At 44.0% G+C, this 17,930-nt stretch overlaps 1 protein-coding gene across 1 annotated transcript; it reads right to left on the reverse strand.

Annotated features, from left to right (window-relative positions):
* Positions 1-7,430: 7,430 nt before the first annotated feature.
* usp46 (ubiquitin specific peptidase 46) lies at positions 7,431-16,567 on the reverse strand. The gene is made up of 9 exons (XM_041041178.1): positions 16,213-16,567; positions 13,957-14,037; positions 13,382-13,595; positions 11,896-12,134; positions 11,339-11,415; positions 11,137-11,220; positions 10,862-11,059; positions 10,293-10,371; positions 7,431-10,175 (listed from the first exon to the last, which is right to left on the reverse strand). The coding sequence occupies exons 1-9, from the start codon at positions 16,246-16,248 to the stop codon at positions 10,074-10,076; spliced, it is 1,110 nt and encodes a 369-aa protein (XP_040897112.1). The 5' UTR covers positions 16,249-16,567; the 3' UTR covers positions 7,431-10,073.
* Between the last annotated feature and the right edge of the window lie 1,363 nt (positions 16,568-17,930).

Genomic DNA, 17,930 nt, shown 5'->3' on the forward strand with positions numbered 1-17,930 from the left:
CACTCTGTTCAGGTTTGTTTATAAAGATTAGCAATTTGACTTCAAGACAAAGCCTGTTATCCTTAAGACCTTCTCTTCAATTCAGCCCATGACAATGTCTCATTTCAAGCATGTCAATAGCACGTAGCTCAGTAGGAGCAAATTAATCATTATTGTTCAACCTGGTAAACCTGACACATCTAACAGGTTTTCACAGTGGTCACTGCCTTCATCATCGCCACTAGATGGAAAATGAAGCAAATATACCCAAACTGGGTGCATCTTTACAGTCTGAGCTATCTGAGTCGTCTCTCTGCCAGGCTTCCTGCCCTTACCCTGTCCACCGCGCAATTTAAAAAAAAAAAAAGGTACGAACCGACCTACACTTAAACCTGACCCAAATAACCCCACTTCGCTCGATACTGCAGTGAATCTTGTCTGCGATTGACCGTACGTAGAGCTTTACAGGGGCGGGAAAAATTCCCCTGCCGGGAGGCCTCCCTTTGTGCCGACGCCAAAAAAAAACAAAAAACGTAAGAATCGCAAAACTTTTCCTCACCCTGACCTCCTTCAACCCAGAAAGGTCCTACTCCAGTCTCCCTTTGGAACGAAACTTGGCAGAGTGAGACGAATCAGTGTTTGACCTCAAAGTCCAACTCACCCTCTCTGTATAATAAAGCTTGTATCAAAATTTGGGTGGTGATGATGGACAGCAGTGTGACTATGCTCAGGACACAGGCTGAATACTATTAAAAAAACAACTCTTACTTTGGAGGATCCGCAATCCATCTACATCAGACCTGCCTGTGTATATCTACCATTTAATGATGGAAAACTTAACTTACTGACCTAACAATGATTTTACTCAATTTAAAAAAATGTGATCACAAATGTACCTCAGATGCCAATACAGATTTTAAATGCATCATAAAACATCATCCATGGGCTGAATAACTTCTTGAGAAAGCCAATATCAGAAACACATTTATAAAGTTTACAAAGTTTTGTTTGCACTTTCCTAAAACCGTGTCCTCTTAAGACATCACAAGTGAAGAGCTGGTAAAACTTCAGTTCCAACAGAGATAATAAATGGTCACAGTCTGTGCGTAATCAGCACTTGAGCTTCACTATGCAGAAAATCAGTCCATCCACCTCCTAGATGTAGCAGACTCACTTCCTGGTCGTGTCCTGTAGTTTGAAGAGCAGCTTGCAGACTTGTGCGATGTGGGCTGCAACAGTCCTTCAGAGGTGAGGTCCAGAGATCTAGGCGGTGTCCAGGGCTTGGTGGAGGAGGTTGGGCCACAACATTCCCCTTCCAGCCTTCCTTCAGGTTGGATATATGAATCAAACAGAGAAAAAAAACAATTATTAGTAATGAGTGAAAAGCAAACAGACTGAAACAAAGCTTCAACATGACTTCAAATCTCACCTCTGGTTGCCGCTCTCTCACTACCTCTGACTCTGGTGTCTGCTGCTTTCACAGACTTTCACAGTCTGCTGTGGAACAGTCCAATGCATCTATGCCTGCAGGGTGGAAAGTCTGCTGGGAGTCTCTGAAGTCATCTATCCATCAGTCCATTAACTCGAAACTTCCTAACATTCCAGTTCTGTATTGCCTGTGGAACTCCTCTTCAGCATGTTCTGCCGTGGTCTTGTGATCTTTGGAAACCCTTCCAGAGACGCTCAGCAGTAATTACAAAGTCCAATGTCCTGACATACATGGAGACAGTCTGGGAAGACATTATTGTCTCTCTGCAGTTTACACCTTTTGCAGACTAATATCAACAGGTTGACAGCTCCATGTCTTGGGCTCAGAGACAGAAAAGTCCAAATGTAAAGTAAGAAATTAAAAAAAAAAAAAAAAAAAAAGACAAAACAAATGATCAAGCACTACAGAGTACAAGGTTTTCTTCATCCAAGTGAGAAAGTTAAATAAATTCACAATGACAAAGAAATTTAAGAAAAAGGATAATTATGAAAACAAAAGAAGAAAAAACCCATACACATAAATACATAAAGTCGAACTAAAATAAATAATATGACAAGTATATGAAAAAGGTTCTAAAGGACAGAGCACTGACAATTTCGGAAAAATGTGTGCAACAGACCATGTAAAAGTAAACAGCATGGATAAAGAGAGTAACACCATCACTGGAAGTTCAGCGACAGAATAAAGCCTCAGTTCACTCATAATCAAACTACAGCAGCTACAGAATCATTTAAGCAGAATTTATGGTCTGTCCAAACTTCAACATGTCTTCCTCACAGCTTCTTCAAGCATCTCCTTGCTGATTAACTGCTTGAGAAAGCCAACATCAAAGATCGAGCTGTGTTTCGTTTGCACTTTCCTGAGACTGTGTCCTCTTGAGACATCACAAGTGAAGAGCTGGTAAAACTTTGGTTCCAACAGAGATAATAAATGGTCACAGTCTGTGTTTAATCAGCACTTGAGCTTCACTATGCAGAAAATCAGCCCCTCCACATCCTAGATGCAGCAGACTCGCTTCTGGTCGTGTCCTGTAGTTTGAAGAGCAGCTTGCAGACTTGTGCGATGTGGGCTGCAACAGTCCTTCACAGACGAGATCCGGAGATCTAGGCGGTGTCCAGGGCTTGGTGGATCAGGTCAGGCCACAACATTCCCCTTCCAGCCTTCCTTCAGGTTGGACATATGACTCAAACAGAGAAAAAAAAAACAATCATTAGCAATAAGTAAAAAGCAAACAGACTAAAGCAAACTTTCAACATGACCTCAGATCTCACCTTTGGTTGCTGCCCTCTCACTTCCTCTGACTCTGGTGTCTGCTGCTTTCACAGACTGTGGTGGAACAGTTCAGTGCATCCATCCCTGCAGGGTGGAAAGTCTGCTGGGAGTCTCCAAAGTCATCTATCCATCGGTCCATTAACCCGAAACTTCATCACATTCCAGTTCTATATTGCCTGTGGAACTCCTCTTCAGCATGTTCTGCTGTGGTCTTTTGATCTTTGCAAACCGTTCCAGAAGCCCTTTTTTTTTTTTTTTTTTTTTTTTTTTCCCATAAAAACAGCTGCCTGCTATTTGTCCTTCCACACTTGTGACTATGGTCACAAGTTAATTTGTCTTATTTGAAGCATTTTGTCAATTGAAATAACTGCTGATATATATCACTGTATATTCTGCCAATCATTTGTCTGCTTTGGAAATTTGGTGTTTAGGTTGATCTGATCTGCCAATAAAGGTAATGGGGGGGCTAAATAGCCCCAATGCTCGGCCCCAGATCAACCCCTAGGAGGCTGATTAGAGGGAGGGAGAGAGACAGAGGTGTGAGTGTGAGTGGGTATGTGTGTGTGAGACAGGGAGAGACAGAAGGACAGAGACTGGCTCAGCAGCCGAGACAAGGTAAAGTGATGGCACGGTGGCCAAGCAAACATCAGATACCACAAACCTCTTGAAGACTCATAACTACACTGGACGGATGGACAGCAGCCAGGTTGGAAGGATGGACAGGAACAAATTCTGTAGGAGGAAAAGTTATGGCACGGCGGCCAGACATCCCGGCATCAAAGAAGTGAAAGTCATATACCTCGTATAGCCTCTTCTTCCAACGTAGTCAAAATCGACGAGCAAACAATAATCAAACAAACAATAATCAAACAAACAAACAACCGTCCGCCCGACCAACAGACTGCTAGAGAGAGACAACCGATGGCAGCCATCTTGGATGGACAGGAACAAATTCTGTAGGAGGAAAAGTTATGGCACGGCGGCCAGACATCCCAGCATCAAAGAACTGAAACTTATACCTCGTATAGCCTCTTCATCCAACGTGGTCAAAATCGACGCTACAATGCTGAAAGGGTTAGGGTTAGAGTGCAAGAGAGTGTGTGCAAGGTGCAAAGTGACAAACGGGCAAACGGTCGGGCGGACAAATAATTATGGCATGGTGGCAGTGTGTGAGACAGAAAGAAAAAAGAGGGTGAGACAGATCGGCACAGTGGCCGTGTGTGTGTGTGTGTGTGTGTGTGTGTGTGTATGTGTGCGTGCGTGTGTGTGTGTGCGAATGTGCATGTGTGTGTGTGTGTGCGTGCAAGAGACACACACACACAAACACACCCCAGCAGCAGAACAAAAACTTCACTTACAATCAGTTGATTTCTTCTCATGCTGATCTGTTTGTGGACCTGAAAGAAGAAGAAGAAGAAGAAGCCGCTGAGTCTGCAGGTCAGAGCCAGTTCACCTGTGATGACACGGAGTGGACTGATCCTGTCCAACACTCACACTGTGGACATCAGTTCACTGAATATAAATCCATCAGTGTGAAGCTTTATACACACAGCTCACACGCATCAGGGAATAATAATTTCTCTTACTGTGATCAAGCTTATGGAATATTCCTGCCATAGTTATTGATCATATTGGAGACTGTGATGTGTGAGTGAGGATGACTGCGGTGCAGCTGAAAGATGAAGATTTTCAGACTGACTGTAGGTGATTTAGAGATCGGCAGCATGTTCTCTTCACTGAGCAGCGTTTCACAATCTTTAAATATTGTTTATTGATTAAATTGTGCTCAACGAGTAAAACGGAAAATCAACACTGATCAAACTGATGACGGTATTTTACTGTCCGAGCTTCACTCAGGTTCACTTTCACCCAGGCCGCTGCTGCACCTGTGAGCCAAAGCGGCAGGTGCGCTCCAGACAGCCACAGTCCGCGCGCACTGACCTGCAGAGCTGGACTCTAATACAACTAAAAAATGTTTATGTGGGTAAAAACTCTGAGGACTTACAGGCCTGTCTCCACTTACCCGTGATAACCTGAGCACCTGGGAGGTAAACTGAGGGTTTACTAAGGTGAACTGAGGAGGCCGCTGAGGCCTAATTATCTCTGTGTGGCTGCGCTGTCCCGCATATTCAGCCTTTATCTTTACCACATGAACCACATCATGGTCCAGAATTTAAATATGTCAAACCACCAAGACGGAAGGAATATTTACTACAGAACCAGGTGAGATCCACCTTAAAACGTAACCCCAGGTGGCACCAGCGCAACATGGCGCCGTAAACTGTGACTGTTTTCAGACACTCTGAAATCGTGTACTGAAATGTTGTGCTTACTCACTTTTTGTAGAAAGTCCAGAAAGCCGTTTCCAATCCGTCTGTCCAAGGTGAGCGGTGCGATGAAGACACGCGCACTGAGGCTGTGTGCGCGAGCGTGTGCGCGGGCGTGAGCACAAAGTGGCGTGTGTCGCTCACAGGGTGGAAAGGCCCCGGGCACCTCTGTTGCAGCATCTGAAGAACAGAGATTCACAGGCTGATACAGCTGGTCTGATACACCTGGTCTGTTTCCCTCAATGTGCTCACACTGTCTCCATACTCACTCAGAAACTCGGTGGAAGTCCGCCTTCCGCGCACACGCGCTCTCCTTCCCTCCAAACCAGCGCGGTAATGGCGGACTCCGTGCAGCGCCTGGCGGTCACAGTGGTGCCGTGGTTTAGCTGAACTACGAGCTGAAACCGGCTCCAACACACGGCTCAGCGTCCGGTTTAATCAGGTTACACTTTGACTCAAAATCCCGGGTCTTCACCTGATAAACAACAGTACTTCCCAGATTTGAATAAACTCACAACCTGCGTCTCCGCGTCCCCCTGTTTCTGGCGCGCTCGCGGCCTAAACTGGCCCCTTTTAAATCCCACCCCTCCAACAACCAGGTGGATCGTCATCTCTGATTGGCTAATGATTGGCCAGTGATAATTGAGCCAGACCATAATATCACGGGTCTGGTGTTACGAAACAAAACAGAGAAACCAATAGGGGTGCAAAATTTGGTATGATCCGAAACCATGTAAATACAGAGCCAGTGCTGCTGATGCCGATAACAATATCAACACTTTTTAACTCAGAGAAGCAGCTTATTTATTTTTGTGTAGGGAGGAACAATGCGTCGTAATGAATGCAATATGCAAACTTGAATGAAAATTGAAAATTTGCATTTTCATGATCATTGAATGATCGGTAAAAGGCAGACTATTAAAAAAACGTAAATCCTACCGATAAAGTAAACGCTTCTTGTGAAAGAAGACAAGTGTGGCAACAAAGTTGGAGAATATCACTGTTATAGAGTTAAATTTGTGGGTGTAGTCGTTGTGTAAATAAAACATTTCTGAGACTTTTTTAAAAGCCTCTACACTCTCAGCTCCCACTCCAGGCTGGAACATTCCGCAATACACACCCACTGTAAACTCAGAATTTTTCCAAAAGGGTCACCGTTCAAAAACTACACAACTTAGGAAAAAAGTTAAATACACCTAGAATACACAGGACTTGTGTCTACATTTTAAAGTTTGAATGGCGTTTCTAGGTGAAAGTATGCCAGAGCAGTTGATGTTCTGAACACTGAAAAATTGCAACTTTTTTGACCTTGTCCCATTCATTCTCTATGGGAAACATTTTACAGTCTTTCACGAATTATGTTGTGAAACCTTTGCTACACACCGCACCACTAATAATAATATTCATCGGATGCAGCCTGAGAGCCAGAGCAGGCTGAGAGCTGAAGCAGAAAACAAGGGGAAAAAGGAAAAAGGTGGAAGTATCAACACAGAATAAAGACTGTGCCAGACTCCTGGCAGCCTCTGTATTTCTTCTCCTGGGGGATTAGCTGAGGTTTCAGGGTGACTGAAAGGACACAAAGCTGATAGCTGTGAAGATAGACATGTCTAATTTTCACTGAAAACCAAAACAAACAGGAAATTCCTTTCAGAATAAGATATATTCTGCGCAGACGTGGATGCTGTAGAGTTGACAAGTAGTCAGTCTCTTCTTCCTGAGAAAGCTGTGGTATAATGCTGACGTCCTCCAGGGAATGAAGTTGTTTTCCATAGAAGCTTTTATCAGGATGCTCTCACACAAGATGGGCACGTAGTTACAAGACTAAACTAATGCCCCAGTTTCTTTGTGCATTAATTCTACTTAGGTCTCGAGTATAGTGTGTTCACTGGAAGATTCAGAAAATAAACAATGGATACGGAGCTGCCCACTGCTGGGAAAAGAATGAATAAGTGAAATTATGGATAACGGTAATACATCTTTGTGAGCACTAGGCAACAGAACAAAACAAAAATGAAGTAAAAAAAAAAAAAACCTTCTGTCTTTGGAAAAAAGAAATGCCAGAGACTTTTCATAGTTGCAGTTTGATTGACGTGCATTAGTGCACATGTATAAAACAGGTGTTTCTTTTTGCCTACTACATAGCAAATGTATACAACAGTGTTTTGAGATAAATGCTAAAGTCCAAAGTGTTGGACAGACTAACCAGCAGTGCTAAACACCTCTAAAATCAAAGCTGCGAGCATGGCTAAAAATGAAGAGAGGAAGCCACTGTGTCTTTTTTTTATCAGTTCATCCTCCCACTCTCGAAAATAACAGCAGGGGATCAGCAGGGGAATGAAAACAAACAATCTGGCAAGTTTAGTTGATAGTCATTTTATTGAACAGAAGAAAAAAACTCAAAATGAGTGTGTTAGAGTGTGGTTCTTCATATTAAAGCATTGAAGCTCATCACTAATAAAGTGCACTTTCAGTTTACAGCCAAACAGGAGACTTCGATTCATCTCCTCCTTCCCTCCCACGAGCTCTGTCAGATCTCTGCACCTGAGCTCTCCCAGGTAGAACACTATCACAGTAAGATATATAAGACCAAGTGCAACGACTGAGCATCTCAGTGGGGGCGAGTGCATAAGTGTTCATGGAAGATCAGCGCATGAAGAGTCTCCTCTCACCTGAGTCTAAAATATCTCAGACTATTCCTGCTACCGTTTTCTATCCTGGCTCAGTTCAACCCAGTAATAGCAATAACATAACACATGATAACCTCTGCACAATTCTGATTGATTATGTAATTGAGTGATTGTAAAATAGCACAGTATGTCTTAAAAGGGTTTCATTAATGGTCGGCGTTAAGCTAAAATCTTTGACATGAACGTCTTTACATTTTAAGATCTGAACTTTAAAAAAATATTTTTTCCTATTTCCATAAGTGTTTTTCTACATAGTATATATGTACAGCTGTGTTTTTATAAAGAAAATAATGTTCTGTTAAAGACTGTTGCAAGGTCAGCATTGACTCCAGTTTGGCACGTATTCCTCTCGACTTCACCCAGTAACAGACTAAACGGAGGAGACAGCAGAAACAAGCTCATTTAACGCCCCACGTTCCACTGTTTTCACTTTAAACTCTGCCTCTTCTGTACAAACACAGACACTAAGCTAGCAAATTAATCCTGTTCCTACCTTTTATTTATAATGAGATGCGTCTGAAATGGTAATTTCCTCTGATGTGCAGCAAATAGGAATGTCATTCACATGAAAACAAGTTCTTTGATGTCGCACTATTCTACAGGGCATGGCAACAAACCCTGGTGAAAACATTAACAGTACAAGGGATATCGTATAAATCAACAATGCAGCTTGAAAGGTACTTCTACGGGATTTTGGATTCCAACGTGCTACGTATGACACACAATTCACATCGTCAAAGTCAGAGACAAACCGAGAGAAAACTACTACACTGTAGTTTAACATAGGAATGAAAAAAAGAAGACAACGCCGTGTGAGGATATATATATATAAAAAAAAAAAAAAAAAAGGAAAAGAAGGATGAGAGAACATTGTAGCTAAGATCCCAGCAGGTAGTGTGCACTGCACGCGGTGAACTGGGGCATTTACCATGATATCACGAGCACTCAAACACACGGCACTGGGAGAAGATCAGCTGAAAACAAACATATCTACAACACTTAAATGTTCTGTATATTAGTCTCACTGGGGAATTGCACATTGGGTAACTTCGCCTCTTATTGCACTGTTTTCACTTTTCCAGGTCAATCAAAAGATTAGGCAGTTGTGGGTTGTGTCTCACTTGCATCATGTTAATCTGCCTCATATTTTTATTTAACATGCAAACTACAAAATTTAACTGATAAAACTTTTTTTCTGTCCCTATGAAGTTGTGTATTACATACACAACGTCCTTCACACTGAGAGCTAAGACATCAGAGTCTCCACATGTAAAAGCTCTCAAAACAGACATGTTACACAAACGCCTTCATTATCTACCCGTCAGTATTACAAATAACAGTAATAAATATGTTCAGTTCAATAAATAGGAGTTTTCTATCAGAATAAAAACTTATAAAGATTCAGCTGTTTTGAATGGAGCTCCATCGTTTCCTTTCACGTGTAGTGTTAGAGCATGTGGCTCTGCTGGATGAAGTATTTAAGTATCGGATCATATCTGGTTAACAGGAGCTGTCGCACTGACAGACAGCAGCTCACACAGCGATTCTCTACGGCAAAACAACAACTCCATACTGTCAACAAGTTACTCAGTTTAGGTAGTTTTAAGCTTGTGACTTCTATAATCGATGCTCAGATATTGCTTCGAAATCTCTCTGTGCGTTTTATGCAGTGTTTGTCTCCATCATACACTTCTCATGCATCCAGCAGGGATATGAACACATCGAAAACGACTGGACAGAGATGAGGAAAATAGCCCTAATCAAAGGAACAATGAGGGGGGGGAGAAGACCTTATATACATATAAATGATATAGTACAATTTCTGACAGTTGTCTGTAAGTGCATCAGACCCTTCACCTCATCACGTTCCTGGCAGAGAATCACCTCGGCGGGCGAGTCTACACCGAGCATGTGCGACTCGGTGTGGCTGTAGACTCCTTTTTGTTTCTGTCATGCTGTTGAGCATTTTTGCATTTGTTTTAAAGTGCAGTCCAGATGCAGGTGACTGAAAGACAAGAAGCAAGTTAAACATAGAGAGGGGGGGGGGGAGAGGTGGGGAGAGGGAGGGAGAGAGAGAGAGAGAGAGAGAGAGAGAGAGAGAGAGAGAGAGAGAGAGAGAGACAGCACAGGTAAACCCAGAAGCCGACACTGGGCCTGGCAGAGAGGACTGGCACATATGTCAGAGATGTCTGGAATGGAGGAGGAGAGCAGGATGAAATGGAGATGGCAGGAGTCTGGAGTCTGTTAGGCTGAAGGTAAAAAAAAAAAAAAAGTTTTCTTCTTATTCAGTCTCATCCTCAGTCAGTGATCAAGCTCCAGTCACTCCCTGGACTGGTAGAAGAGGATATATCCCGACTCAGAGTTCTTGGAGATGTCTGAGGTAAGCCCATAAAACTCCTCGATGGCCTGGGCGTCAATTTTCTGCACAACAGAAGTGAAACGTGGTTTACTGATAACACAAACAGGAGTAAAAGTACAAACACATGAGTCAAGGAGCATGAAGCAGACCGTAACAGGCTGAGACAGAGGATGACGCACCTCCACAATGTCATCATCAAACAGCAGCCAGAAGCCATGGCTCTTCACTATGGTGATGTAGTGACCTCGATTTGGGCCACTGAGGAAACACAGACAAAAAGTGACTCTTTATTGTACAGATGTTGTCCCACACCGTGCAACATCTGTCTGTCTGTCTGTCTACAGCATAAACGCACAAACGATGGTGATCTTCAATAATCAACAGTTTGCCACACAAGTACTTATAGTTATTACATTAAAAACTCTTAAAGCTAGTTAAATGTTTACAGTAAAAATCAGCTACAGCAACTGTGTCTTTGATGGGAAGCACTGATCCAGAGTACGAGTCAAGCTGCAAACAATTATTCTCATTATTGATTCATTTGCAGATTATTTTCTTGATTGACTGATTAATTGATTAAAAAACAGAGGGGTCAGAGAGGAAGCAGCAGAGCCTGAGATTTCCCAACTTTTAGTCTGTAGCATGGATCAAACTCCAAAAACATTGGATGCTACAAACCTCTGCCTTCTGATGTGGTTGGACAAAATGTGTGGCCCTTTAATCTGAGCTGGTAATCTGTATACTGTACCTGCCACAGTGAACCACCACGGCGACCAGATCATACATGCGATCCAGGTTGACCGCATCCCCAGACGTGTTGAACAGACGCAGTTCCAGGGGGAAAACCACTCGATAGGACAGCTTGGTGTAGCGGTGCAGCTGCTCCATGTACTTAAACCTCTTCAGGTGCAGCGCCAGGATCATAGGAAGTTTCTTCACACGCATCCTGCGGAGAGGTGTACACGCTCAGTGTGTTTTCTGACACATCTGTCGGTGGTGATGTGAGCTTGGTGCTTTACTGACCGTTTCTGTGCTTCCTGCTTGCTGCAGCACGTCTCACAGTAGTATTTGTACTCGCTGCACAAAGTCTCTGTGTTACTGAAGTCCCTGGAGGGGAGAGCAGACCACAGGAGGCTCGGCTGTTCAATTTCAATCATGAGAAAAGGGAGGATGGTCTACTGTCAGCCCTTTAGCTGAGACTGAATACATAATAAATCGATACTACCTGAGACAGTGTGTTATCGATGTGTTCTGCTCCACATCCACAGAAAGATCCAGAAAATCCTCATCTTTGCTGCTCACCTGTCAAAGAGAGGGAGAAACTAAGCTGTCATTTTCTGTGACTGAGCCAGTGAGGATAAGCCTGCTGTGCTGTGACAGAACACCCACCCGCCCACACCTCTGCACACACAGACTGTCTTTGAAATGCTTATTATCCTGAACAGCTTTTGTCTCTGCACAGTGCAGAGCCTTGGGGTTTGCAGGGGTTGTTCGGGGCAACCCGTTCCGCTCCTCGCCTTCAAAATTGTGAGGACAAAGCCTCCGCCGGCCCTGACGTCAAGTGTGTGGTCACAGTCCCCCGGGCGAGCTCCCTAAATCTGTTATTTTGTTGTTGTTTTTTTTGCATCTCTCAGCATCTCTGCAAAGGGCTAATCCCTCTTTCAGACAGAGAACTCTTATTCTGGGTGACATGAGGACTGGCAGCACCGCAGCCAGATAACAACGTGAAGCAAACTACTCCTCTAACAGAACTCTACAGGCAAACAAAGCAGAGACACGCACCGTTTCACAGTTCAGGCAGCGTGTCTCATTGGTCAGTGTGCCTTGGAAGATATCATGAACCCATGTGGGCTCCGTCTTGTTCTCCGTCTCGGTCTCCGTGGTGACGGCGGTGCCATTGTTCTTGAGGCGTCCGTTCTGCTTCTCCTGCTTCTTTTCCTCCTGCAGGATGTCGGCCACCGTGTTCAGCAGGTAGTTGAGGAATTCGTGGGCGTCCTGTTGCATGTAGTTGTCAAACAGATCTGGAGGGGAGACGCAGAGACAACGTAAAGGGAGAGGACTCACGGAGGGGGGACAGGGGGGACTGTCACAGTCAGGTGTTTTTGGGCTCTGATCTTGATTCCAGCTGTTTCATTATGGTGATTATCTGCCCACTCTGAATCTAATAATTCTATTTTTGTACATGATGATGCACCAAGCACACTTTGTCTGAAGCAGGCCTATACTGAAGGCATTCAACACAGCTGAAGAGAAATGTAAATCTTAATTTGGCATTTTGGGAAATAGGCTTTTTCGCTTTCTGATTTAAAGTTAGATGCAAAGATCAAAAACGTTCTCACATCTGTCCACTAAGTATGAGGCTACAGCCAGTTAGTGAGCTGTTTCCCTCTGCTTCCAGTCTTTGTGCTAAGCTCAGCTAACCAGCTGCTGCCTCTATATACAGAATATACTGTAGTTTAATGATTTCATAAAATATTTTGTATTGCGTCCAATAGTATTTTATATAATACCTGTAAGGAAAGAAGTGAGAATGTGTATTGGCTAGAGGTGCTTTTTCACTGACGACATTCACACAGGTGTTACTACTAACACAAATGACTGCTGGCATCACTGTGGTTAATTGCAGCTGTATTCTTTCTGGTATGAGAATTTCTGACTTCACTACACTGACGATATCGGCATCCACACACTCTCCTGTTTTGACAGATGTGTATGTGAAAGGTGAAAACTGAGAAGTGGGGGATAGAGGAGGGGGAAGAGAAAGAGCAGGAGAGAGAGAGAGAGAGGGGGAAAAAAAAAAGAGTCCAGAGAGGAGGCAGCTGACCAAAGCTGGGTCCCAACAGAGATTGCATTGTTCAGTGGCATAAAGAGCTTCCTCAATATGGACAGCAGAGAACAGTCAGTCTCTCTGTCAGCTCTGCTCTGAATGACCTTACCACCAACATGCACCTGTCCTTCACCTCAAATATTCAGACCACATTAAAGCCAGCGCAGCTACTGAAACACAACACAGAACCACAACCTTCCATGAACATGTACATGGAGAGGTACAATTAATGGCTTTGGTAAAAAAAGAAGAACAAAAAATAGAAAATGTTTGTATAGAAATGTCCACAGATGTTTGGATTTGATTTGCTCTTCAGCATGTTCACTGTCAGTTTTTTTTAAATATATAATTTTACCTCTAGCTCTAGCAAACTACTTATTAAAAAAAAATAATTTATTTTAAAACTAAATATAAGGTTTACTTTCGGGCACGGACTCTCACCGTTCTCTTTCCGTAGGCGCGAGATGAACTTCTTGGGCGGGATGACGCCCACTTTCTTCTTCTGTGTGGTAATGGAGTGGAAGAGGTCAGCCAGGCATGTGAGCAGGTTCTCTTTCTTCTTCTGCTGGGCTTTGTAGGCCAGCACGTTCTCCCGGAAAGGCCGGCAGAAGTAGAGAGCCTGGAGCACTGAGTTACAGTAACATGTGTTTCCAAACTGAGGACGGAAAGGAACCAGAGGTGGACAAACACACAGGAGGACAAAAAGGGGATTTCGGTCCGTTAGTCGTTCGGGCTGGGTGAAAAATACCAAAGTGCTCTTTTGTTTTTAGTCATTAGGCAGACACTGCATCAAGGGTGCTGAGAAACTTGGGTGTTTATGTAAATGCCATACTAAGGAAACAGAACATCCCTTGACTGGCCAACAGGCTCGCAAACAACACTGTTACCTTCAGTACCAGCTGTCCAGCAGAGGACATGACTCACTGGGGTCCAGTGACAGTTTGTTTTGATAAACGACACCAGTGTTTTTTGGCAATAACCTTTGTTGATGTATGAGAGGATTTAGTGGAACTCACATTGACCAATCCAAAGTAGTGTTCATTGATTGGAAATTGCTCCGGGCCGATGTCTTTCTCCAGAGCAGAGGCATTGGTGCCCTGAAAGGACAAAACAGGAAAACATGGGATCGTGCATTTAGTTAGCTGCTCTCATCACCACTGGCTCATATAACACAGTTTGTATTTGTGGAGAGTCACAAGGCTCAGATGAAAGCTTAACTTGTGTAGTCTGTGTTTAAATAGCCAAATTAATATGGAAATTATGTGTAGTTAGTTAGCAACAGCAGGCTGCTGGAGCTCTAAACCCACAGCTACGAGATAAACCAGAATGAGAAGCCTCTCTCTAAAGTCTCAGCTTCCCACAGAAGGAACAAAGATCCTGCTCGTCTTCATTCCTCTGGTTTCCAGAAAAGAAAACTTCCTGTTGTAATATAAAGAGGATGTGGTCTGAATAGGTAGACACACGTCAAAAGTCAGGAGTATTTTGCGCCTGATTGCTGACACTGACCACTTATCTCCTGTCAGAGCCTTTTCACTCGTCCGAGGCCAAAGCTTTTCCAAATGAACCCCAGCTTTGTTGAGCGAACACAGAAGACAATTTAGTTTGGGGAAAGCTTTGACTTTCAATGACTGTCATTTCTCTCTGTCACAGCAGACTGTGAATACCCCTTTGTCCGATTTACCAGTCTGAGACACTGCAGCACATATGCAGTGCGCTGCACAAGACATTCTTTTCCTGTGGGAAATCAGAATCAGAATGCAAGTATTGGCCTTTATTCTACAAGACTGGACAGAAAATGCTGAGCAAAGTCAGGATACGTCCACCAGCAGTGGACCTGTAAAGTCCCTGAAAATCCACACACAACATTTGTCTGATACCTGATGCCACAGTTTGACATTCGACCCCCTCGTTATAAACACAAGGCAGCGGCATCGTTTATTTAAAAGGAAAAAAAAACACCTTATCCTCAAAGAAGACAAGGCGGACCAAGACAATCTGAACCATGACAGGTACAGTGGCAGAGCAGAAGAAGCTGTGAAGAGTCATGACACCCACACGCTGTCGTCACTTGCTTTGTTCTGTTGTTGACTGCAGCTGGAAAGACAAGGCTTCAGTGTCATCTTCTGTATAAAGTACATTTTTTTTCTGTGTTCGTTGTTATTTGCCCGACGGTCCTCAACAACACACAGCAAATAATAAACGTTGTAGTGAGTGTGCTGCTGACCTACATAAACGAAAACGCTTAGTCTCACTTCAAAAACAACTTGTTAGCTTTCACTTGAGATGCATCTCAGACAGTTAGAGGAAATCAATGTAACCATGACAACCGTTTATTAGTCTAAACTTTGTCTTAATTGTGTCTGTGAGAGCAAGTGTCTTCCTGGTCATGCAGTGTATTAGAGCGACGTGCATCAGCTTATGTGTCTTCAGGCTCATTTCAGTGGAAATAATGGTTAATTGCAGCCTTAACTGGATAAATATTAATTTTTAGGAGGTGATTTCAATCAGATCACCCTGCCCTGCAGGAGCTTCCTGTCCAGTGAGACACTGGATGTCACACAGTCTTTCTGTCTGACCATTTAGAGACCCTACAACATAATGATGACCAGTGTCCACCGGAGGTGAGTCCATTCAAACCTGACACGCCAGTCCCTGTGTAAAACACGTGTAGTTCGTTCTGCAGTGCTCCAGTATAATAACTGGGAGCAGCGTGTGTCCTGCAGCGCTCAGAGGACACATCACTATCCCTTCTTAACCAAAGGGAAGGCCGGTGGCGTTAAGCGCAGCCGCTCGAGTTGCTTTGCTCTGACTCACTCTTCACTGACCCTGAACACAACGTAAACACAGATTAGCGCAGATCCCTGTTCTCTGCTCCCGGGATGCAACCGGTCCTCTGCAGCGCCGCCACATTACGCAATCACGGCAAGCTGTCACCGGCGGCGCGCGGCTTTCATTCACCTGTCAATCACCGGTGACAGCGACACAAACCGCACACCGTGTCGCCCCTGCTGGCTGCAACACACAGCGCTGCGTTTAAAGGTCTGCGACACGTTCATGTCAGGGTTAGGGACGCAGGCCTGTGTGAGCACAGGGACCCGCTCAACCACACATGCACACGGCCTGGAGCCTGGAGCCTGGAGCCTGGAGCCTGGAGCCTGCAGGCAGGGGGGGTTGGGGGGGCGGACTCAACCATGTACATCCTCACACACCAGGTTCAACACAGAGGCTGCAGGCACATCGACAGCAACACACACAAGCAGCGAGCTACTCACCATATTACAAATGGAGGCGATGTTTCTGACAGTCATTTAGTTTACAGTGTCCCCGTCACCGCCATCTTTATAAAATAAACATGATTTCAGAGCAGGGCGACGCTGAGAAATGAAGTTAATTCGCAGCAGTGGCTGGAGGCCAGACTGCAACCCCCAGCCAGTCAGAGAGCGGGCGGAGAGACACGGAGCACCATGCAGCCAGCACGGAGCTGAGAGCCGAGCTGCGCTCAGGGTCGACACGGCTTCATCCTCACGCACATCTCCGAAACATCGCAGCTGGAAACCGCCGGTGCATGAATGAGCGGCGAGCAGAGCAAGTTGCAGGCAGCAGGTTGTTAGCAACGACCAGGAAACAAGCGTGATGTGAGAGGAAACGCTGTAGTCCTGCCCACCTGGGGGGGGAACTCCGGAGCTGATTGGTTCAGGTTGTCCCGGTTTGATTGACAGGGAGATAGGTCCATACACAAACCTGCACGGCAAAGCTCAGCTGAGCTACAGCCAATCATCAGCAAGTAGTTGAAGCAATGGCTTTAGGGAAATGTGGTTCATTCATGGGACGCGTTTAAAGAGATGTAGGCTTTCGGCAAATCACGGAAGATGCACTGTAGGTCTGTGTCTTCTACTCCCAGTCTTAATCAATCATGATTAATTTATCGATTTAAAGATGATGATTCAGAGTTAAATTGATTAATTTAGTCCATAAAATATCAGAAAAAAATAAAACAGTGTCCCCTAAAATTGATGTGAGCCCAAAGTGAGCTCTTTAAAGTGCCTGGTTTGTCTGACCAGCAGTTCAAAATCCATTAAAATTAACTTCACAATCCTACAAAACACAGAAAAACAGAAAATCCTCATAAATGAGAAGCTCGAACCAGAAGCATGTTACTTGCTAAATGACTTAAATTAATAATTGATTGCAAAAATTGTTAAAAAAGTAACTGACTACTTGTTTTTGACAGTAACATGTTGCATAAACATCTAGCAGTCAGTTAATGGGTTTGTCCATGAGAAAAGAGTAAATCCAGCTCAGCTGAAGGGAAACTTTAGAGGTTTAGTGTTGCTTTGCCATAAAGACGGGGAAAGGCCGTTTAAAAACAAGTGATCAAAACTGAAGCAGCAGAGGCTGAGATATAAAGCAGTGCTTCCTGGGTTTCTGGTGTTTCCTAAGCAACATAGTGCTGAGCAATTGTTTTCATCCTTAGCATTTTGCAGAGTGAATAACTAATCCTTTAATTTGCAGGTATTCTGCACTCTAACCACCAGGTAGCTGACCATAACGAAGAGGGAGGGTTTTTGAAGATAAGTGTCCTCTCTGAGGAGCTCTGCAGGACTCCTGGGCCCTCAGGACACTCCCATTCACCGCCAGCAATTATCTCCTTAGCATGTGAACAAAAAGAAAGGAAAACAACAAATAATAATGATTAACAGACTTCAAACGGAATTGGAAAAGAGAGAGGAACAAAAGTATTCACAGAAAAACAAATAAGAGAATAACAGGGTTGCCAGTCTGAGCTGCCGGTGATGGGAGAGGTTCATTGTTGATCCGATGCAGCATGGGTTTACTGAGAAATTTGTTGATTGACATGTTCTCATAGGTCTATTTGTGAATACTTTTGACTGACAGGGAAACAATTACATGTGGTGGTAACTCGTGGGCTCCAGATACAAAACGTTCCCAGACTTTCTTTCTATTTCAGTCCAGTCAGTATTAATAGGAC

This window comes from Toxotes jaculatrix, chromosome 6, assembly GCF_017976425.1.
Source record: "Toxotes jaculatrix isolate fToxJac2 chromosome 6, fToxJac2.pri, whole genome shotgun sequence".
In the NCBI taxonomy this organism is placed as follows: Eukaryota; Metazoa; Chordata; class Actinopteri; family Toxotidae; genus Toxotes; species Toxotes jaculatrix.